General features: G+C 45.3%; 1 protein-coding gene across 1 annotated transcript in view; it reads right to left on the bottom strand.

Annotated features, from left to right (window-relative positions):
* ACTN2 (actinin alpha 2) overlaps nt 1-22,100 on the bottom strand; it is a 324,822-nt gene that overhangs the window by 11,642 nt on the left and 291,080 nt on the right. The window contains exon 18 of the mRNA XM_069607933.1: nt 13,467-13,613. Coding sequence (XP_069464034.1) covers nt 13,467-13,613 — 147 coding nt within the window. The remainder of the gene's footprint in view (nt 1-13,466; nt 13,614-22,100) is intronic.

Genomic DNA, 22,100 nt, shown 5'->3' with positions numbered 1-22,100 from the left:
CCTGCGATCAGGATTTCAAGCACAACAAGCAAGAACATCATCACCCCATCTAAGAGCATTATGATGATTATTTCCCTTTGGCCTTTTTCTACTCTTTTTGATACTCAAATAAATGTTTTTGATTAAGGTATGTTTCCCATTTCATACATGTTATGAGAGAATATAAAAACATAACTGTATGTGTGATTCGCCTACGTTTCCTGAATGTTTTCTACTCTGGTGTGGGGAACAGGATATAAGCAAAAAGCTCCAGGAAGTCATTGAATAAGATGCGGATGCATACGCCAAAAAGGGATGTTTGCACTAAAGCCCCTACTCGGTACACATGGCGCAGCATTGTGCTGGTTGGGTTGCATTTTCACAAAGGAAACTGGTCCTGTATGGACAACATGTGCGAGTGTCAATTTTAATAGACAAAGCAATTACACATGTTATGTCCAAATCTTCATACTAGGTGGTCATAAGTTTTTGCTGTTAAAGACAAAACATTCAAAATACAAAATGTACATATTCCCGCCCAAAAATGGGTTATATAATTTATTTTTGAAAAGTGGAGCATTAATCTGTGCTCGAGCAGTGAGGTTACCTACACGAGACTTCCTTTCCCAGAAGGGGCTGGATGCTTGCTCTCCCTTAATTGGGCTATTGTCCTTTAGTCTTCCTTCTGGTGCCTGTATTCCTTACCCCCATTCCACGCCCTGTCCCTGACAGAAGTGCCCAGAGGCAGCTGACAGCTCTATGGCTCCATAGAATGTCACTTGACACAAGAGGACCAGGGGGAGGGTCTCATACCTGAGTATACCCTTATATATTCGCACATTCGAAAGCTCAGGTTGATCAGTTCTGTTGGGGATATTTACTAAGTTCTTTAATTTTTGGTTTTGGTTCGCCCTCTTGTGAGGTACTTGAAATTTCTTTAAAAACTGCTTCATAGATGAAAAATTGTTTTTATTGGGTTTCTCTTATCCACAGGGTGTTTAAAAAGAAAATACATTAAAACGTATTTCTATTGGCTACTTCTGTTTCTTTGTCCTAAGGAATAGTATCCGGTTGTTTCAGATTTTCTTAAGAGTTCAATTCTCCCGTATTTTTTCTCTCTTTCCTTCTGGTCTTTATCATTATTTTTCAGAGTCCAGTTTAGAAATTTTAACAGTTCCCATTTTTTCTAGGGGGAATCATAGATCAGGATGTCCGGCGAGTTTCGAGTTGGTTCTTTACTCGTCTAAGGCTCTTCCTGATATTGAAGCCACAAAAAGCCTACCGGTTTCAGTGGCATAGAGGCCACATTCATCAGGGCTGGGCAGACACTTTAACATTGATGTGTCCACGAGTGGGTGACTGGTCGGATCATACCAGGGAATCCCACCTGCATTTGGGGGGGGGAAACAGGGGGGGAGAGGAAGGGGGACAGAAGAGGACCATTATAGTCATTTGTAAATATCACACTGGTATATTACAAAGGCGCTGACATGTGGCAGAATTTAGACATGGTTTTACCTAATTAAAGGCGTCCCCACAAGTATCCGTGTGGTTGGAAAGATTGGATACTGAACTTCCCAAAAGGGCATGAATTACTTGTCGTGCTCTGGAATCTGAAAAAAACGTAAAGTATTTCAACTTTTACCAGACGGGGCAAACAAGATAAATCGCTTTTTACAAGTGGTTAAAAATAGTGCTTAACTAAAGTGGTCATATTGAAATGGCCCCCGGCAAAGTTCGTACAGAAGACTCCAAAATGTATGCCAGATCTAGTCAAGGGCTTCGATGACTACGTTATGAATCATGCTGTGCCATTTATATGTAACAGAACCCTCATCGTTTCGTAACACAAACCCCTATGGTGCAACATAAAGGGGCCATGTGTGGAAAGAGGGAGGGCGGGAGGTTTTATAGTAATCCTCCTGTGGCCCAACACTGTGGGGAAATAACTGAAATGATGGCCAGGAGTGCAAGACTAGGAGCCAATGCGTTCGTGCCTAAATGTTTTTCTCGCAGATCCGGACTTACCTTCTCCGTTTGGATCGGAGTTCCGAAGGAGGGAAGTCGGCTGGTAGCTGATGCCGGCCCATGTGAGGTAGTTTATCGCTGTGCGCTTGTTCGCGTACTGCCGCATTTGATGATGTGTATTTATGGCGACCATGTTGTTGCGTTCAGAAAGGCCCGGAAACAGAAAAGGGACTTATTCCTGGTCCGCGCCATCTTGTATGAGTCTATGCGTATGTTTCATGAGAGTGAAGCTAAAGATTTCTGCTCATTACTAAGGTTTCGCGCAGAGGCCATCCTCTACTTGATTGTTATATCTGAGCGTATAACCATTAATTTGATTAGTAAACGTCATTAATGCAATAAGTTGGCATCAAGAAAGTTACTACCATTGTCAAGAGACAGACAACAGACACGAAAAACCCTCATTTGGAAACTGCTAATCCAACGGGTGTAGAAGGAGATAAGAGGGCAAACAATGCCGGAAGGCCCACCCTGTATTGGTAGGTAGTACTGGCTGAGTCCTAGAGTTGGAACTCGCTGGGTACAGTCAGGACATGTTATTATAAATGATGTAAACCCAATTACATTCAGTAATATCATAAAGTACAATGTGTTGATAGACATAAAAGTAGTGGAATCAGATGGTCTTTTCACAAAGTGGCCAAAATCTGCCAGCTGGTTGATTCATTCAGGCCTGTTTTATCTGTTTTTAAGCGAAAAATCCATAATTGTTCTCTTTTGAAGAGTAAATCATGGATGTTTCCTCCTCGTTTAGGAACATTGACTTTTTCAATGATTGTCCATTTGAAGTCCATCACCCCATGCTGATGTTCAACAAAATGAGTAACCATGGGGGCAGTTAATTTCTTGGTGCGGATGCATGACCGATGTTCAGCCAGTCTGGTTTTAATAGCCCGGGTCGTCATATCCACATATCGCTTATTGCAGGGGCAGGTGATTAGATAGATAACGTTCTTGCTATTACAGTTTGTAAACATTTTCCTGAGCCATGGGTAGTGCCAGCCGATGTTGATGGATGTTGTTCTAGTAGTTCCTGTGCATGCACTACAGGAGCCACACGGTGCATGCCCTGTTGGTTTTGCCTGATTCCATAGGGTATTATCAATGGTTTCCCTTGGTTCCTTATAGGTGTGGATGAGAGAGTCTCGAAGGTTCTTTCCTCGCTTGATCGCAAATCTTGGTTTCTCAAGATGTGACTCACCCACATTCAGGAGTGGCCACAATTTGATAACTTCTTTTTTGATTTTGTTAGTTAATGGTGAGAAACTGAAGATCGCAGTAATTTTCTCTTCTTGTTCTGTTTCTCTCGTGTGTTGTTCCAGAGTGGTATCTCGCGGAATATTTCTTGCTCTTTTTCTAGCTCGTTTTATCGTGCGTTTAGGGTAGCCACGATCCTGTAGTTTGCAGCAGAGTTGGCCTGACTGCTGTTCATATGCTTGCAAAGTTGAGCAGTTCCTGCGGTACCTAAGGAATTGTCCAAAGGGTAAATTATTTCTCAAGCTAGATGGATGATAGCTCGTATATTTCAAAAGAGCATTTCTATCTGTGGTTTTGTTGTACACCTTGGTATTTATTTGGTTATTTCTTATCTCCAGATTCAGATCTAAGAAGTAAACTGATATGTTACTGTGTGTTTCAGAGAAGGTGAGGAAAGGGTTCTGTTCATTGAGCCAGATCATGAAGGTGGTGAGTTCTTGTTCATTGCCTTGAAAGATCATCAGAACGTCATCAATGTATCTTTTCCACAGTTTTATGTGTGTGCCCCAGGGGTTGGTGGTGCGATAAATGGTCTTTTCTTCAAAATCCGCCACATACAGGTTCGCCAAACTTGGCGCAAAGGTAGCACCCATCGCTGTGCCCGATATTTGTTCAAAAGATGAGGTTTCATACAAGAAGTAATTCTTAGTCAAGGCAATCTCAGCTAATTGCATAATGAGATTAATGGGCGTTTCAAGTGGTGGAATCGTATCTCTAAGAATTTTTTCGATTACTTGCAGGGTTGCCATTTGAGGGATCTTAGTGTATAGTTGTTCAATGTCTAGAGTGACAAGTATTTGACCTTCTATGTCAAAGGGGAGATCTTTGAGTAGCCGGAGAACGGCTGTGGTGTCCTTCAGATGTGATTTCATTCCACTTACTTTAGTTCTTAGGAAAAAGTCAACAAACTCTGACAATGGCTCTAGAATGGAACCTATGCCTGACACTATCGGTCTTCCGGGGATTGGGGTAATTCCCTTATGAACTTTAGGTAAGGCATAAAAAGCTGGCCTCCTTGGTGTTTTCAGGTTCAGATAGTTATATTCCTTTGTACTGATGTGACCCTCTGTTAGCGCTTCTTCCAGGATTGGTACTATAATTTGTTTAATATCTTCCGTCGGATCTTTTCCCAATTGCCTGTAGCTTGTTCGATCCTCTAGCAAGGTTAGTACCATATGTTTGTAATCCTGTATATCTAGAAGCACCGTGGCTCCACCTTTGTCAGCTGGTTTGATCATTATTTGCTCATTGTCGGTCAATGCTCGTAATGCTAGTCTTTCTTTTTTAGAGATGTTGTTAAATGTAGCTGGCTGTTCTTTTTCCAATTCTTTGATTTTTCTGAGTAGTGCTCTTTCAAAGGTTATGGATTCCAGAGTTATTCTGTGCGGTGGTGAATAAAAGGTGGATTTCCCCCTAAGGTTGGTCGCACTATTTTCTGATTCTGGGTAGCCAATACTACCTACCAATACAGGGTGGGCCTTCCGGCATTGTTTGCCCTCTTATCTCCTTCTACACCCGTTGGATTAGCGGTTTCCAAATGAGGGTTTCTCGTGTCTGTTGTCTGTCTCTTGACAATGGTAGTAACTTTCTTGATGCCAACTTATTGCATTAATGACGTTTACTCATCTAATTAATGGTTGTACGCTCAGATATAACAATCATGTAGAGGATGGCCTCTGTGCGAAACCTTAGTAATGAGCAGAAATCTTTAGCTTCACTCTCACGAAACATACGCATAGACTCATACAAGATGGCGCAGACCAGGAATAAGTCCCTTTTCTGTTTCCGGGCCTTTCTGAGCGCAACAACATGGTCGCCGTAAATACACATCATCAAATACAGCCGTACGCGAACAAGCGCACAGCGATAAACTACCTCACACGGGCCAGCATCAGCTACGAGCCGACTTCCCTCCTTTGGAACTCCGATCCAAACGGAGAAGGTAAGTCCGGAACTGCGAGAAAAACATATAGGCGCGAACGCATCGGCTCCTAGTCTTGCACTCCTGGCCATCATTTCAGTTATTTCCCCACAGTGTTGGGCCACAGGAGGATTACTATAAGACCTCCCGCCCTCCCTCTTTCCACACAAGGCCCCTTTATGTTGCACCATAGGGGTTTGTTTTACGAAACGATGAGGGTTCTGTTACATATAAATGGCACAGATTGATTCATAACGTAGTCATCGAAGCCCTTGACTAGGTCTGGCATACATTTAGGAGTCTTCTATACGAACTTTGCCGGGGGCCATTTCAATATGACCCCTTTAGTTAAGCACTATTTTTAACCACTTGTAAAAAGCGATTTATCTTGTTTGCCCCGTCTGGTAAAAGTTGAAATACTTTACGCTTTTTTCAGATTCCAGAGCACGACAAGTAATTCATGCCCTTTTGGGAAGTTCAGTATCCAATCTTCCCAACCACACGGATACTTGTGGGGACCCCTTTAATTAGGTAAAACCATGTCTAAATTCTGCCACATGTCAGCACCTTTTTAATATACCAGTGTGATATTTACAAATGACTATAATGGTCCTCTTCTGTCCCCCTTCCTCCCACCCCCCCCTCAAATGCAGGTGGGATTCCCTGGCATGATCCGACCAGTCACCCTCGTGGACACATCAATGTTAAAGTGTCTGCCCAGCCCTGATGAATGTGGCCTCTATGCCACTGAAACCGGTAGGCTTTTTGTGGCTTCAAAATCAGGAAGAGCCTTAGACGAGTAAAGAACCAACTCGAAACTCGCCGGACATCCTGATCTATGATTCCCCCTAGAAAAAATGGGAACTGTTAAAATTTCTAAACTGGACTCTGAAAAATAATGATAAAGACCAGAATAGAAGGAAAGAGAGAAAAAATATGGGAGAATTGAACTCTTAAGAAAATCTGAAACAACCGGATACTATTCCTTAGGACAAAGAAATAGAAGTATCCAATAGAAATACGTTTTAATGTATTTTCTTTTTAAACACCCTCTGGATAAGAGAAACCCAATAAAAACAATTTTTCATCTATGAAGCAGTTTTTAAAGAAATTTCAAGTACCTCACAAGAGGGCGAACCAAAACCAAAAATTAAAGAACTTAGTAAATACCTCCATAGAATGTCAACAAACAAAAGTAAACATAGGGGAACGTGAAATTACCTAGTTCATACCTTTTGATTTAGATGAATGTAGAACTCTCCGAATGCAATGACTATCACAAAGCAGTGCTACACATGCATCAATATGCCTGCATGCATGCTCATTTCGACTGTTATGTGCATTATCATGAATGTCCTTTCAGTCGACAAGCCCTGTTGTAAGGGTGTTGTAACTTGCTGACCATAAGGGCGCTCTCAATTCAGGGTTGGGTCCAATCTGGGGGTTCGCAAAACACAGTACATTTCTCTGGGCCTGCTCTGCTGGCAGCCACTATCCCCACAATTTCGTATAGGGTTGAAGACAAAAGCCCTTCATGCTTCTTAGCAGCAAGTATGAAGTTCTTCTGGGAATCATCTGCATCAACCACACCTTACCAAACTCCCCACCTTGTGTTAAACGAGGGCAGCAGAGCGAACCCCAAATGTGTGCATAAGAGTCTAAGGGTCGTATTCACAGAATTGTTTGTGCGGTAAATAAGGATTTTTGCAGGCCAAACAGTGCGTAAAACCCCCTCTGGCAACTCATGGACTTTGCAGGGCTTGTTCGTGCTTTGTGGGGACTTCGCGCAGGTCCGGCATGCCTCTGCGAGCAGTTGAGCACCTTGTGCGAGACTCCCTGCAGAGTATGGCCCGGGCCTGTGCAGAGTTAAATAGGGGGCAGAACATGCATATTACACATACTCCACGCAGAATGAGGAAGAACAAGTGGGCATGTGGGTATGTCGAGGGACGGCCTGCATGAGGAAATCTCACGGCCAGCACTACACAAAACCAAGCGTATTCATGGATCTGACTGTGCAACATCACATGGGGAAATCAGCACGCAAAGCTCCCAATCACACCACCAGGGGGATCTGACTGTGCAACAGCATGTCGGGGAAATTAGCACGCAAAGCTCCCAATCACACCACCACGTGATTGGCGCAAAGCCCCGATCGCATAGGAATCACTGTGCAAAGGTAAGGTCAGACTGGAAATTTATGGGTGCGTGCATGCAGAGGGGGTGCCATTCACAGTTAGGGCTGCACGTATGCAGTGTAGCTGTGCACAGCCGAGGTATACGAGAGTTTTACCTGCGTTACGGAAAATGGTACACATGTTGTCGGGTGCTGGTTACAGTTACAGGGGACCCCACGCAGTGTTGCAGAGGTGCTGGCTTGGTTGCGGGAGACCCCATGCAGTGTTACCAGGGAGCATACGTTTGTAGTAGAGAAACCCGCAAAGGTAGATGTATGTGGATGAATTTGATTTGCATCGGGCATGTGAGGGGCGTTCGTCCACGACTAGCGCATAGGGTTACTAAGCGGGCAATATTCCATGAATATGCGGATTGCGCCCAAAACTTTCTGCACGCACGGGTGCGCAACGCTGTTCTCGGCGCGGGATCAATGAGCACTTTTCCATGAATCAGGCCCTAAATCTGAATGCTGGCAAAGCTGTATTTTACACTAAAAGATGTCTGAGAAGGTCCCAGCTCTGCTGAGGTGAGGAGAGAAGTGGAACTAAAGATATTATAGACTCAGTTCACACACAAACGTAGACTGCTCGAGTTGAGTGTCAAATTCACGTGAATGTGCCCATTTTGTTTTATTTTGGAATCCACTGCTAAGAATGTATGAGGTACGACGTTCCGTTTAGTCAACATTTGCAGATATACTTTGGACATGAAGGCCCTTTCAATGGACTGAGTGCTCTTTAAATTAATTAATTGACTTATTTATTTAGGCGTTTGGAAGCACACTAGTCGATTTTGATCGAATTTAGCAGAACACAAACTCGATGGGGAAATGCAAGCCTAAGAAAATACAAAATGGCAGGGATTGCCTCAAAATATTTTGGGGTGAAAAACTGTCCTTTATATGTTTTGTGCATTTCTTGATTTGAACACCATTTAGTGTGTGCACTTTTACGAGCTCTATGTACCTTCCACTAGCTATAAATATGAGCACAGCCTTCATAATATTGAATCACATAAAAGCAGCTGAGAACGACCCTGGTGAGAAGGAGAAAGGCCCAGGATGAAGATTAAGGTAACAAGATACAGCATGCGGAAGCCCCGTGCTGAAGAGTGAAGCAAGCCAGGCGCACTACCTGCAGGTCCTTCCCAACCTGCCCCAGGCTGATGAGGCAGGCTTTGAACACTTCAGGCCGCAGCTCCCCAGATTCAGTCTGGTAATGTGTTATGGGCCACAAGTAAGGAATTTAGAAAGAGAAGAAGTTAGGGATACAAACTCGGTTAGTTTCAAGTAAATCTGGCATTCCAGCGATTGATTAGCAGTAGCATGAAACACAATGACATAAAATAATTAGCTTTAGTCATTTTGTTATCAGGGAAATATGGAAAGTATGCACAGGTAAAAGAAAGCACCCAAAATATATAAGAAATATCTAGTCGTAGTTAATCTTCAACACGTCCATCTGCAATACGTCTCATGTTAGTTGGGTAGTCGAGGGTGTGTGGACACAGATGTTAGGGTGTCTTTTACTTGTGTAACCCGTTTCCCGGGTCTTTATTATTACTCTCCTTCATCCAGGCTGGTCGGCAAGGCTAGCCCAGGACTTCTATAGAACGCTCCACCCTTCTGGTTGAAGCAGACTCCAATGCTCTTTACCTCCCGGGCTGCACCTGACATACGTAGCCCAGGAGGACTTATTAGCACAGGCAAGCCTCACTGGCCACGAGGTGGGCCATCTGGGGGCATGGCTGGGCTGTTCGTTTGCGGCCTGCGTAGCCCCACGCATGCCGCTGGGTGCTTGGTACTTCCTGGGCCCTTCTGGACTAGCCCCCGGGTGTTCAGACACCCACCACCGCCCTGGGGTGCTGAACTGCGCCTGGCATCAGCACCTGGCCCCCCTGGCTCATTCTCTGGGAGGGGCTCGCCCGTGCACAGCCCAGTGTGATTTATGGATTTTGGCCTGGGGTGGGAGGGGCGCTCAAGGCCCCCACACCCCAAGTCTCTCTCCTACTCTTCTCCTCACTTTCCTCTTCTGTCAACTGTTCTTTTTTCAACTGTCTTTTTAAAAAAAAGTCCTACTGGGGGGTTTTCTCCCCTGTCCTGCCCACTCCTGGGCAGGGGAGTTCTGTTCCACTGTTCTTTTTCTTTCTTTCTCAACAACACATCCAGCCCCACGGTGGGGTAAATGGTTTGACCCAAACACACACACATAAATAAAACACACTACACATTAAATCAAATGCATTTAATACCCTAGTGTCTGTGTCTTTAGTTCTAGGTGTTTCCTTAGAGGGCAAGCATGTCGCCCCAACTAGCTGGGCCCCGTGGGGCCACGGGCTACACTTGCATTTTCATTGCACTGGTGTAAGGAAAAGAGGGCAAAACGCACTTGCCCCTTCACAAAGTGTATCTCTGTGCATGCACATCTGGGTCCTCATATGCAGGCATGCTACAGTGCTTTCACATAAGGGCAGCCATGGCTAGGACTAGGTGCTGTTTCAAGTTCCTACATGAGTGCATTCTGGATTCGAAGGGGACTGTACTTCTATATGCGCTTCCCTATGCATAGTCTTTCCCTTCTCATCGGTCTGGCGTTGTGCAGGCGAGGCATAGTGAAAGTCACATGACAGTTTTCATTTATGACCCCTGCCTGGTGCCTTGCAGAGCCTAGTACTGCAACGTTAAAGTACTTCAAGAGCATTGATGGTCAATTCCAAATTAATTTCTGCACCTTTATTGCGGAATGGAAATAGAAAACAAGCCTATCAGAGGACGGGCCATTTAATGACGGGCCACTGGGTTCTCAGAACCTACAAGGATCGAGGGAAAGCGATCTGAATAGATTAATATATTACACATATTGCACACCGCAGAGTGGAGGGGCTTGTTATATCAGGTTTCATGTTTAACAAAAACAAACAATTAGAGACAATTACCCCAAACGAATCGATCATCCCTTTCAAGACAATTACCCCAAAAGAATCGATAATCCCTTTCAGAGAAAACAAACTCATATGCCAATTTGTGAGCGTTATACCCTAGCTGGTGTCTCGTATGTACTCTTACAAGAATATTAGCAGTAACACCCTCATCAGACAGGTATGAAAATGCATTTATGCAGCTGTGGTGCAATTGCTCAAATACGAAATATAAAGCAACGCATGTATAATATAATGAACGCAAAGTTGAAGCCACGCAATACACTGTTGCCAAGTTGATGAATGTAAAACGCATTTTGGTGCTTTGATTATATATGTTTTGTTTGTCCACTCACCAGACGTTTTTGTTAATTCTAAACATGCACAGATATACTTCAAAGAATTAAATAAAAGGTGTCTTTCTTAAACAAGAGTGCTCACATGTGGGGGCAATACCAACTCGTATTTGCCCACAACCCAAGTTAAGTAAACCAATGTTGTCTGTGTCAGAGGGTATTACCACTATTATCACCTGAGCTTGGGTACAGGCATCACAGTTTAGCACTAGATCTCACGTTTGCCCACTGAATGCTATCTGTGAGCAAACAAGAGATCTGGTGTTCAAAGATAATGAAAAGCCACTTTGAACATGGCTATCAAGTAAAAGTCACTCTTACACCTCGAAGACATGCCAGCTCGTCCCCTTTCACTCTTCAGAAGGAAGCGTCCAAAGAGGGAGCTGAACATAGCTGGTTCACTCTCTTTAAGAAACATTACACTATCAACAACCAACTGCCCTTTGGGAGAAAGGGGGCAGATAACTGGGACGAAGAGAGTAAGCAGATGCAAATAGTCAGAACTAATCCAAGAGCATATTGGGGCAAGACAAGGAGTGGAGACAAAAAGTCCCCATTAGATACCAGACCTCTTAGAAGACAAGTTTTTAGAGGAATGAGCAAATGTTCACTTTCCTTCTGAATATGAGCAGAGTCCCTCATAGACCATCATAGGCCGCTCCCATTGGTCATTCAATCCAGCACTAAAGGGTTTGGCGTTCTTGAAGGGGGTGAGGCGACAGAACAGTGGAGCACAGCACACATGTCTATAACTGGTATATTAATGTTTCAATCTAACAGAAGGTGCGGGTTGAAACTTCCACAAGGGTCTGCCAGAACATTGATAAACGCATAGAGACCTTCAAAACAGTCCCTGGTGAAACTAAACTTGGAAGTACACTATTCCTTGATAATGAAAAGGTGGAGGTTTGTGAGGCATACAAACAGAGGGTGAATAGGGCACAAGGTAGGCAAGCAGGGCGCAGAGTGGTGAGTATGGCTGAGTAAGGGATAGAGTGAGAGAACGGAACACAGTGGTTAAGGTGGCAGGCAGTGGGTGAAGGATGCACCGCATGGGGTGTGGCAAATGATGGGTGAAGAGCAGAGTGGATGAGTTTACAGGTTGTGTGAAGGGGCACAAAGTGGATGGAGTGCCCAAAGTGAGTGAGGGGGCACAGTAGATGTAGGCGAATAAATGGGCAGAGTGAATGACACAAAAAGAATAGATAAGGTGGCAAAGAGGGGAAGAGCACTCCCAGTGGAACAACAAGCACAGAATTACTGAAGGGGGAAGAGTTAGTGATGGGGCACAGACTGTGTAAGGAGCACACAGTGCGTAATGATCACAAAGCAAGTGATAAACCTGAAGTGGATGAAAGGTGCAGAGCGCTGTGAGGGAACAGTGTGAGGAACACAGGCTAGGTCAGGGGCATGAGGTGGGTGAAAGTCAGAATGGTTAAGGGGCACAAAGTGGATCTTGTCGTTATTAGAAATAAAATATAGATCATATTTCTTATTTAATGTGGTTTTTCATGTGCTACGGTTGTTTAAGAATGTGCTCATCTATTTATGTAAATTATTTCAAAGGGAATCATTAATCACCTATTTTGGTGGCACAGATCACAGAGCCATGTTTGAACAGGATGTTGCCTACTTTTCCCACCACTCAACTTGGGCCAAACTATCACCAACTTTGCTGCTTAGAATATACAGAATGGAGCAAACAGGTCTAGCCCCAATCCGTAGTATGTAAACAAGTTTCCAATAGGGCAAAAGGAACCATACTGTTTGCAGGAAACATCTCTTATGATCTTATGGCACAAATATAGCAAAAAAAAGTCTGGTTCGTTTTTGCCCTAGAGCAAACGATTTTAGATAATACGAATTTTAACAAAAGCTATTTGCTCCATTCCGTATTTACTAAGCGTGTGCTTACATTTTAACATAGGTACAAATGTTAGATAATGTGGCCCCCGATGCTTGACACCCCCTTGACACTTACAACATCTGTCACCAAATGAAGCCAGGCCTTTCCGTATAGAAAGCCTGAGACAGCAAATTCATGGCAGTGTATCTCGGTTGCTGAACAGTTTCAAAGCCTGTTTTGCCTGGTTCTGGCAAAGTGCCGACTTGCCCTGACTTTTCATAGTGTGCCTGGTTAATCAGCTGAGCAGGTAGATTAGTTCCTTGTCCCCTGGCCGGAAGATGGGCCCGATCTTGGAATATTTGCCTGGTTCAAAATGACTTTCCACTGCTGAAAAGTGTCTTTGCACTGTCGACACAACCCCTGATTCATGGAATCGTGCAAAGTGTATTTTTGCTGTGCAAAGTCCGGGCAAAGTCATTTTGTACTGCAAAAATGACTATGCACTGACTTTGCCCGGACTTTGCGCTCCAAGAATACACTTTGCACAGTTCCATGAATGAGGGGTTGTATTGGCAGTGCGAAGTCATTTTTCAGCAGTGCAAATTCACTTTGAACACGGCAAATATTCCATGAATCTTGCCCTAAGCACTTAACAAGATGTGTTGACATAACTGACCACTACCAGACCTTATAAGAGTAACCCTGCGCCAGTGCTGTGCCATTTACAATAGAGGCAAATCCTTAATTTTGCTAGAGATCTCTGAAAGCAAAAACAACAACTATTCACAAATGGAAGCTCCAAAAACATAATTCACAAAGATACAAATGTCCTTCAAGCGCTCACTTGAACGAGTGAAATCAACCTTTGGAAGTTATCAGTAAGTTGTTGTGGCCTCTCATTGTGTGAAGGAAAGAGCACAGCACTGTTTCACAAACATTGTCTTGAATAATACTCATTGAGAAGGAAAGTGCACAAGTACTGTACCCTGTCGAAGTGGTTGAAGGAGGATCGGAACTCGTTCATTTGCTGCTGGGTGATGCCCTTGGCGTCCCTCGTGAGGATCTGCGTCTCGATCTCATTGATGGTCCTGGCAATGGTGGTGAGGAGCATCTCCCACCCAACTCGGATGTGCTGAAGGAGAAAGGAGCAAACATGAATTCTGGGTTGACCTAGTGGAGATAGGCCGTAAGCAAGCATCGCAAGGAGCTGGAATCATTTTGTGCCATACAACCACAACGTGCAGGCTGTAGGTTTCCCATGCTTTCAACAGTAGCATGTTAGACCCAATGTCGGCCGGATAACTGATGCAACTAAAATCAAGTATTAGTGTCTTGGTAATAGTTATTTAAGCGAGGTTAAAGTTATAGAGACCAACTCAAATCATGGTTTATGTCACTCCATCAATTTGGATCAGCTTTTGCAGAATGCATCAGGGACTCCATTTGGTAAATGTTTGCACAAGAGAAACAACATTTGACGAATGTAAATCCTTAAGCCGCCTCTACTTGCTCTCTGACAATTCCTTTTCGAATCCCATTGTATGATTGTTTTGTTTAGCTGATCAATGCCAGTACACAAGTGAACCAACAATATGCAAAAGAGTCTTGAACCGGTATCTGGTCTTTCCAACGAAAAGGTTTCCATCGAAACCTTTTCCAACGAAAATTATCCATCAAACAAATATGCACCGAATGCATATATGAGTGGGGTAAAAGGTTAATTTTCATTGGGGTGGGGTTTTAAGGGTAAGAAACAGGTGGTTGGGGGGTACCACCCTCCAAAAAAATAAATACAAAAAATGCATTTGATGCAATCATTTTAGATGGATAATTTTCGTTGGAAAAGGTTTCGTCGGATACCTTTTCGATGGAAAGACCACAAACCTGTTGAGCCCTTCCCCAGTGGAGCAATCCAGCCCAAATTAGTATAGCACAAACCCTCTGTGCAGAAACATAGACCTCAAGGTTCCCGCAGAGAACTGATAATCTCTTTTCACCTGTTCCTACATGCATTTGGTCTATGGATGCCCAGCAGTCCGATGTTCCTCTTTCACAGCCTAGGGCATTGCCACTTTGTATAAAAGCACAGTAACTCCTGTCTATTGGTTCACCCCAATATTCATCATGGAATCTCCTCATGACTAGCCACATGACTCCATCCCGAACATATTCAATGGGGCCCTTGATACCCACTTGCTCACTCACCTCCCTTGTTCATCAAGAGCTCCAAAGCAACTGCACAGGGGCACAAATAATATATATAAAAACGTTTTAAAAAATAAAGTACGTATAAAATAACTGTTCAGCCAGCTGTCAGTCGAGTATGTATTTTTTCCATAGCTCTGATAATTTCTACAGTATGTGAGACTCAATAGAGAAAATGTAAGTATTTCAAATGAAGGCCATATTTATTAAGTTTGATACAATTTCAGCAGAGAAAGAAATATAGTAGACATCCACCATGCCCAGATCACTCAAGGAGAATCTGTTTACACTTATTTCTTCTGGCATAAACTAAAGAACTGTATAGTTTCGGAAGGTGGAGCCTTCTATCTGGAAGTATCTCCCCTGAAACATTTGCTGCTCGGTAGCTCATCGACTGCCTGTTATAAATCCTGCAAAGAATCTGTTTCCCACCAACCCAGAAGGTGGATTTTTCGGGTACTGGCGCGTGGTGGCTCTGGCACGCAGCGGTGGAGATTCATTACATTAGTCCGGCAGAGGACTGCATGGCGCCATTTTTCAGAGCTGATGGTGGTGCAGTTTGAGAGCGGCCGCAGGCACAAACAGGAACGTACCCTTACCAAGTGTAATCCAGGGGCTTGAAGGCAGTGGGCCTTGCAATTAGATTCTCAGCTAGGCAGAGGAGGAAGCTGCCAGCAGGTGGGGAGCAGTGATCCCGCCGGCAGTCATACAGTGAAGCAATGCAGCACAAAAGTGGAGCGACCCGCCGGCGTGACATCAAGGGGGCCGGTACATAGGAGGTATGTCAGGTGGGAGTGGCAGGGAGCGTGGAGATACTGAGCCGCTGACAGCAGCGCACATGAGCGGTGAGCAGACCTGGGAGAGCCAGTGTGTGATTGGGGGTCTGCATTGAGGCCCCACTGTGGCTCGCACCTTTGCGGGACATGGCTGGTCACATTTAACTATTTGCAGAATGGCAAGTGTCCTGAGGGAATGTGGATTGCTGTGGGGCAGCAGCCCTTGGGGGACTGATAGCTGCGCTTACACTCTTCCTTCCCTGCTGACACCTGAAGCAGCATTGCGAACTTAGCCCAGACCAGGATTCAGTGGTACCAGTGAAGTGAGTGTTCCCCAGGGTGCCTTACTACAGAGTGCCGTAATGTAGTGGCAGCCATATATTTTTATTGCTGGAGGAGCCACGAGACAATAGACCTTTATTATTGGCGTTCTCCCAGGAAGTGATTTTATGCAGGGACCTTTCCATCTGGGCTCAGTGGAGGAGGGACAAGTGTTCTCCAGTGAGTTCACACATAGGGTGCTGTGGGGCCTTTGTGGCCATAGATGATTAATGCCAGTGGAAATGCAACGCACTGGTCCAAAACAAGGGTTTAAAAAAAAAGTATTTGCACAACCCTAAGCCATGACTCCCTGGAGGTCGCCGTCATGGTGAAGGGGCAGAAGAAAATGGAACCCTATGTGGGGGCCAAGCCCAAACAAAGCCAGCAGGCAGTGGGAGCTTCGGTGGGTGATGGAGCAACCACCATTGTGAATGCAGGAAGTGCCACCATCCAGAGCCTATTGACGGCGATACCGGAGTCGCGATTGTCACTGGAAGGCAAGATAAAGGAAGTGGGGATAGATGTCTCTTTGGTGAGAGCAGATCTGCACAAAGTCTGTGAGAGGGTGACGGAGGTCGAGCAGAGGGTGAGCACAGTGAAAGACGAGTTGTCAGTGCTACGGAACGAGGTGAAAGGATTGGTGGGAGTGACGAAAACATTGGCATCAAGAGCAGAGGGTCACTAACGCAGGTGTAACATTCTACTGGTTGGTGTTAAAGAGGGGGAGGAGGGCCAGAGTGCATTACTGTATGAGGAAAACTTTCTGCTGGAAACATTGAAGATCCGAGTACTATCAAAGCTTTTCACGATAGAGAGAGCACGGAGAGTGCCGGGTAAGCCCCCAAACCTGTAGGTTATCCGAGGGCCATGGTGGCCAAATTACTAAATTTTCGGGATCGTGATGCAATCTTGCAAGAGACACGCAAGGTGGGGTGGCATGAAGTAGGCAGCGCAAAGATCTCAATCTTTCTTGATTTCACACAAGACGTACAAAAGCAAAGGCGGTCATTTGATGCGGTTCGTCGTCACCTACGGGAGGTGGACCTTAAATATATGATGCTTTTCCCGGTGAAACTGAAAGTGTTGGACGCAGGAACGTCACATTTTTTTATAACCGTGCAGGATGCAGGGGATTGGTTAAACAGGAGACTGGCCCATCCTGAGGCATGGAAGGCAGTAGATTGAAATGGATGATGGCATATGAAATCCAGACCTTGGGCGGATGCAGATGAATCATCCTCTGATATAGTTTTCCTTTGAAGATGTTGTTATTCTGGGTTTGGAATGGACAGAAGCCAATGGAGGAACTGTACGGGTTGGCTGCAGGGAGCGTGGACTGGCCTTCCTCCTGCTGTCTTGGGTCTGTCGACCGGCAGAGGCTTCAGAATGGTCAGAGTACCTGACAGGACAAGAATGTTGTGGATGGGCCGTTCTGGAAGGGGGGGAAATCGAAGGGAGGGTTTGGATAGCAGGTAGGGGAGGGTCAGTTGGGGAATGGGGTAGGTTATGGTGGGGAGGTGGTGGATGTGGGGGTTTCGTGGGGTTTTGGAGCTTTGTTTTGTTTCAGTGTTCATGTCCGGTCAGGAAAGTATACATTGTGTTCACAATCGCAGGACGCTGTGTGGGGGAGAGATGAACCAGAGCGTGTCACTGGAACAGATCGATGGGTGAACATACTTTGAAGACATGTACCTGGAATGTGAGGGTTTTGGGAAAGGGGAGGAAAAGAGCTCAAATGGGGCATTTTTTAAAACGCTAACGAATTCAACTAGCTTTACTTCAGGAGACTCACTTAAAGAAAGCGTATTTGCGAAGGTTGGAAGCACAGTGGGGAGGGAGAGTGTATGGGGCTTCGTACTCCTCCTTTGCTAGGAGGGGTTTTGATTGGGGTGGCTCCAGGGGTGCCTCTAGAGGTGACGGACACCATTGGGGATTCTGAGGGAAGGGTGATGGTGTTACAGGGTGCCCTGGAGGGGGTGGATATGTGTGTGGTTAACACATATGCCCCTAACACAGACAATACAAACCTTTTCCCTTTGTTGCTGCAGTTGTTGGGCCAATACCGGTCAGGTATATTCTTTTGAAGAGGAGATTTTAATAGTTTTTTGGATCAGCCAACCTAGATCTGGTGGAAGTATGGAGGGAAACATACAGGCAGGAAAGGGTTTACTCCTGTTACTCCAAGACCCATGGTTTACATTCTTGTCTGGATTATTTATTTGTGGGGCGAGAGCATTTACACTGGTTCGCGGATGTTGCATATCTAAGGAGAGTCCTTTCGGATCACTCCCCCCTGATGGGGACAAGTTAGTGAGGCCACTCTGGAGACCGGTGATCTCACTATGGTGATTTACGGCTGGGCGCTAGGGGACGTTGCCTATCGCACTAGGTTGAGGGAGGAAATTATTGCATTTTTTGAGGTGAATGAGGGATCAATGTCGGATGTGGTGACACAATGGGAAGCATTCAAGGTGACACTGAGGGCATTATGTATCTCATCAATAGTAGGTGTCCCGAAAAACACTGAGGGACTCCCTCGCTTGGATAGAATGTTCAATTCAGCACTTACAAGAAGAGTTATCAAAGGTGTCCCGGTAGGGGAGAAATTGGCTGAGGAATTGAATGCCCATCAGACTACAAAGGATTCTTTATCGGAATTTGAATATGCCCAATATACTGTTAAAGTTCATCAGTAAGGAGATACATTGGGTCGTCTATTAGCCAGGCTCATATGACAAGAACACACGCGAAATCAGTAATTACTGATTTCAAGTGTGTTCTTGTCATATGAGCCTGGCTAAGCCAGATTTGGGATCAGAAGTGGCACCTCAACAGAAAATAAATGAAGTGTTTCACTTGTCCTACGAACGTTTGTATAACAGTGAGGGTACCTATGCTGGGCAGGAAGCCGAGGATCTGGTAGCTCTAGTGAATTTGCCTCGACTGGCAGATGACCTTAGGGAGGAGTTGGAGGCACCTATTGAAGAGGAAGAAATCTTGCGTGCCATCAAATCCATGCAGCGTGATAATGCACCAGGCAGGGATGGGTTTTCAGTGGAATTTTATCAGATGCTTGTATTCTCTTGGTGCCCCAACTTAAAAGAGTTTATGACAACGCGTTCCAGAAAGGTTCTCTGCCGGAAACTATATGAGAGGTAGTCATTGTGGTTTTACTTCAAAGGGGCAGGGATCCGAAGGAGTGCGCATCGTATAGGCCATCTCACTTTTGAATGTCAATGCTAAAATCCTAGCGACTCGATTGGCTACGGTGATACCTGGTCTGGTACATCCGGATCAGTTTTGTTTTATAGAGGGGCGAAATACGACATTGAACCTGCACCAATTGCATCACGTCATGGATCAGGTATGGGAGTCGGGACAGGAATTGGCTGTTACATCGCTAGATGTGGTCAAGGCATTTGATTCGGTGAAGTGGGTGTGGCTATTTAAAGTTTTGTAGGCCTTTGGCTTTAGGGCACGAGTGCAGGGTTGGTTGAAACCTCATATATGGGTCCTAAGGCGTGGGTCAGTACTGGCGACTGGGTGTGTTCCCAATGGGGATTAGAAAGAGGCACACAACAGGATTGCCCAGTGTCACTCATTTTGTTTTCATTGGTGTAAGAACCACTGGCTCAGTATTTTCGAATATACATTAGGGAAACGGGGATACAGGTAGGATGGGTGCTGCGTAACATATCTTTATGTGCAGACAACCTATTATTGTACCTTAACAACTCTTTGAAGAATGTCCCAATTCTATTGGAGGTCCTAGACAATTTTCGGAAGCTATCAGACTTTCAAGTCAACCAGGGCAAATCAGTAATGTCCCCCTAGGCGGCACTGACCAAGAGGCAAGTAAGTGACTTGCCTGACTGGGGTCTCAAATGGGAAGGGGAATCGTTTAAGTATCTGGGGGTTCAAATATTACATATGGTGGAAGACACGTTTGTGTATAATACAGCAAGGGCACTATCAGGCATTGCCGATTCTATCAATTTCTGGAAGACACTACCCATTTCTTTAAAAGACAGAGTAGTGCTGTGCAAGATGGTGGTGCTCCCCAGGGTACTGTGAGAAACCTGAAGGTGTCTCCCTAGCTAGTCCCCGGGTGATCTGTCATCCAGGTGGCCTGTCCAGGTGGCCAGGCACGGCCATCACTATTGGATCCAGTTCCTGGGGGTGGACCAGTGAGGAAGGATCACCAGGATGGGGGGTCCTCTTGGAGTGGGACACCGACGGATGAGACGCGGTATCCCCCTTCCTTTAACACCTTTTCCCCATCAACTTACTTTGGACATTCCAAACCACTGCCCCTCCCCCCCCCCCTTTTCCACTGCAAACACTTTCGCACAACACAACGGACAATGGACTCACACTTGAGCCGTTTACCTGGCATATCCCAATACGAGGGTCAGGCAATTGACTCCAATCACACAGACCTGACGGCCCTTTCCCTTCCCCACAGGGATTAAAGGTGGAGCCAGAGAGCACAGTATGAGCACGACGGATACGACAAGCAGCACAAGGAGACGGCTAATAGAAAGCAGCAGTTCAAGAGAAGGAAAAAGGAGGCAGGAGGCGAGAGTGTGGCAAGAAGAGAAGCAACCTTGCCCTTTTCAGCCCATGCACGCGAATCCTTCATGGAGAGGAATCTGAGACTGCATACAATAGAGCAAGTGTCCTTCTGCAGATGTGAACAGTACACAGGTCCAGCCTATGCTGATAAGGCGGAGCAGAGGAGACTCCTGCATCCGTGGTACTAGCCTTGACTCCAGAGAAGCCAAAAGCCAAGTGGTCGAGGGGAGAATCGATAAGCGCCTGGCTGTGTTGAGTGAGAATCGCAAAGTGGCGAGTTTTGAACAAAGCTAATGAACTTTAAAGGAACTGTTGAATGTGTGAGGGGGAGACCAGCTGCAGAGGGAGAGCAGCACGGCGTGGATGCTAACTCAAGAGACTCTGGTCGAGCCCCACATTGAGAAACTACAGAAACCAGAGGCCATAGAAAGGCAGCCAAAGGAATGCAAACTGGTCATACGTGAGGGTCGAGCAAAAGCCCCGTACATTCGAATGACTTTGATTTGTGAATTGGCGTAAAGGCGACGGAAGTGAATCCCGAAACCTATGAACTGTACAAAAGTAAAGAAAGAGAACATTGAAAGGAAAGAGGGGTCAGCCCAGAAGAGGGGGGATCCAGGGGTGAACCCCTCACCCAACAAATATTGGGAACAAACTTTCTTTTGTTAAAGGAATCTTTGTTTGTTGGTTATCTGATCACATCAGGCCCCGAAGACAAGAGACTTTCTAAGGAAATGAGACTTGATCATTGACGGAACTGAGAACTGTCGTCTCGTGATAGAGAAGCCTGAGACTATCTGCCATTGGAACTGTTGTCTCATGCTAGAGAAGCCTGAGACTGTACTCTGCTCCACCAGCTCCCATCCTACCCCATGCGTGGGGAAGGGAGACCCAAAACCCTGCATCCTGACTTATTATTTGAGAACACTTCTTTCTTGCCTTAAGAACTATCCCACACCCTTTTTTGTACTAGCTGTAACGTTTGGCATTAGGTTTCCTAGTATAGGCCCTTTTATTTTGATACAATGCCAGTAGGACTGCCTTATTTTCCATTTGATGGTCGACATCTGTCCCCATTTTAGATATAGGTTTAGATTAGGCGTTTTTTCCAACCCGCACACCATTTTTTCATTGTTCAATAAACACCCTTGAACTGTGATCATTTGTGTCAGCCTTACTTGTGTCACCATGAGTTTCTCACACTACTATATTTTTTCACGAACATCCATTACCCGATCAAGAAAGTATTCTTTAAAATGTTAGATGAGAAAATAGGTGAGCTTTTATGGGACACAGCGAGGCGTAGGGTGGCCCTGAAGATGCTACAATGCCGATGTTAGGATGGTGGATTGAATTTACCTGATTTTGAAATGTTCATTTTGGCACCACAGTTGTGATCAGTGGCCAGATGGGACTCCTCGCCGGAGGGGGAAATGAAGGGTTTATTGGGGGGCGGTGCAAAGGTTCCGACAAAGCGTTGAATTGTTGTGGTGTCCCATAGGGATTGAGGGGACCTACATTGTTTTCACTGTAATATGAGAGCTATAGTGGAAATTGCTGAATCAGCTGAAGGTGACAGGTCTCTACAGCGCTGAGTTGCCCATTGGGTTTGACACGCAATTGATGTTATCCTGGAAGTCTGTGGGGCTGGCCGCGTTTGATAGAGGTAATTGTAGAGTGTTGGGGGGTCTTTTTGAGGCCAGGCAGCTGATGACCTTTCAGCAGTGGATATCAACGTATGG

The sequence above is a fragment of the Ambystoma mexicanum genome, chromosome 4q (genome assembly GCF_040938575.1).
Source record: "Ambystoma mexicanum isolate Mex_15411 chromosome 4q, UKY_AmexF1_1, whole genome shotgun sequence".
Lineage (NCBI taxonomy): Eukaryota > Metazoa > Chordata > Amphibia > Caudata > Ambystomatidae > Ambystoma > Ambystoma mexicanum.
The sequence above is the reverse complement of the archived record's forward strand: the minus strand, read 5'-3'. Positions and strand labels throughout refer to the sequence as shown.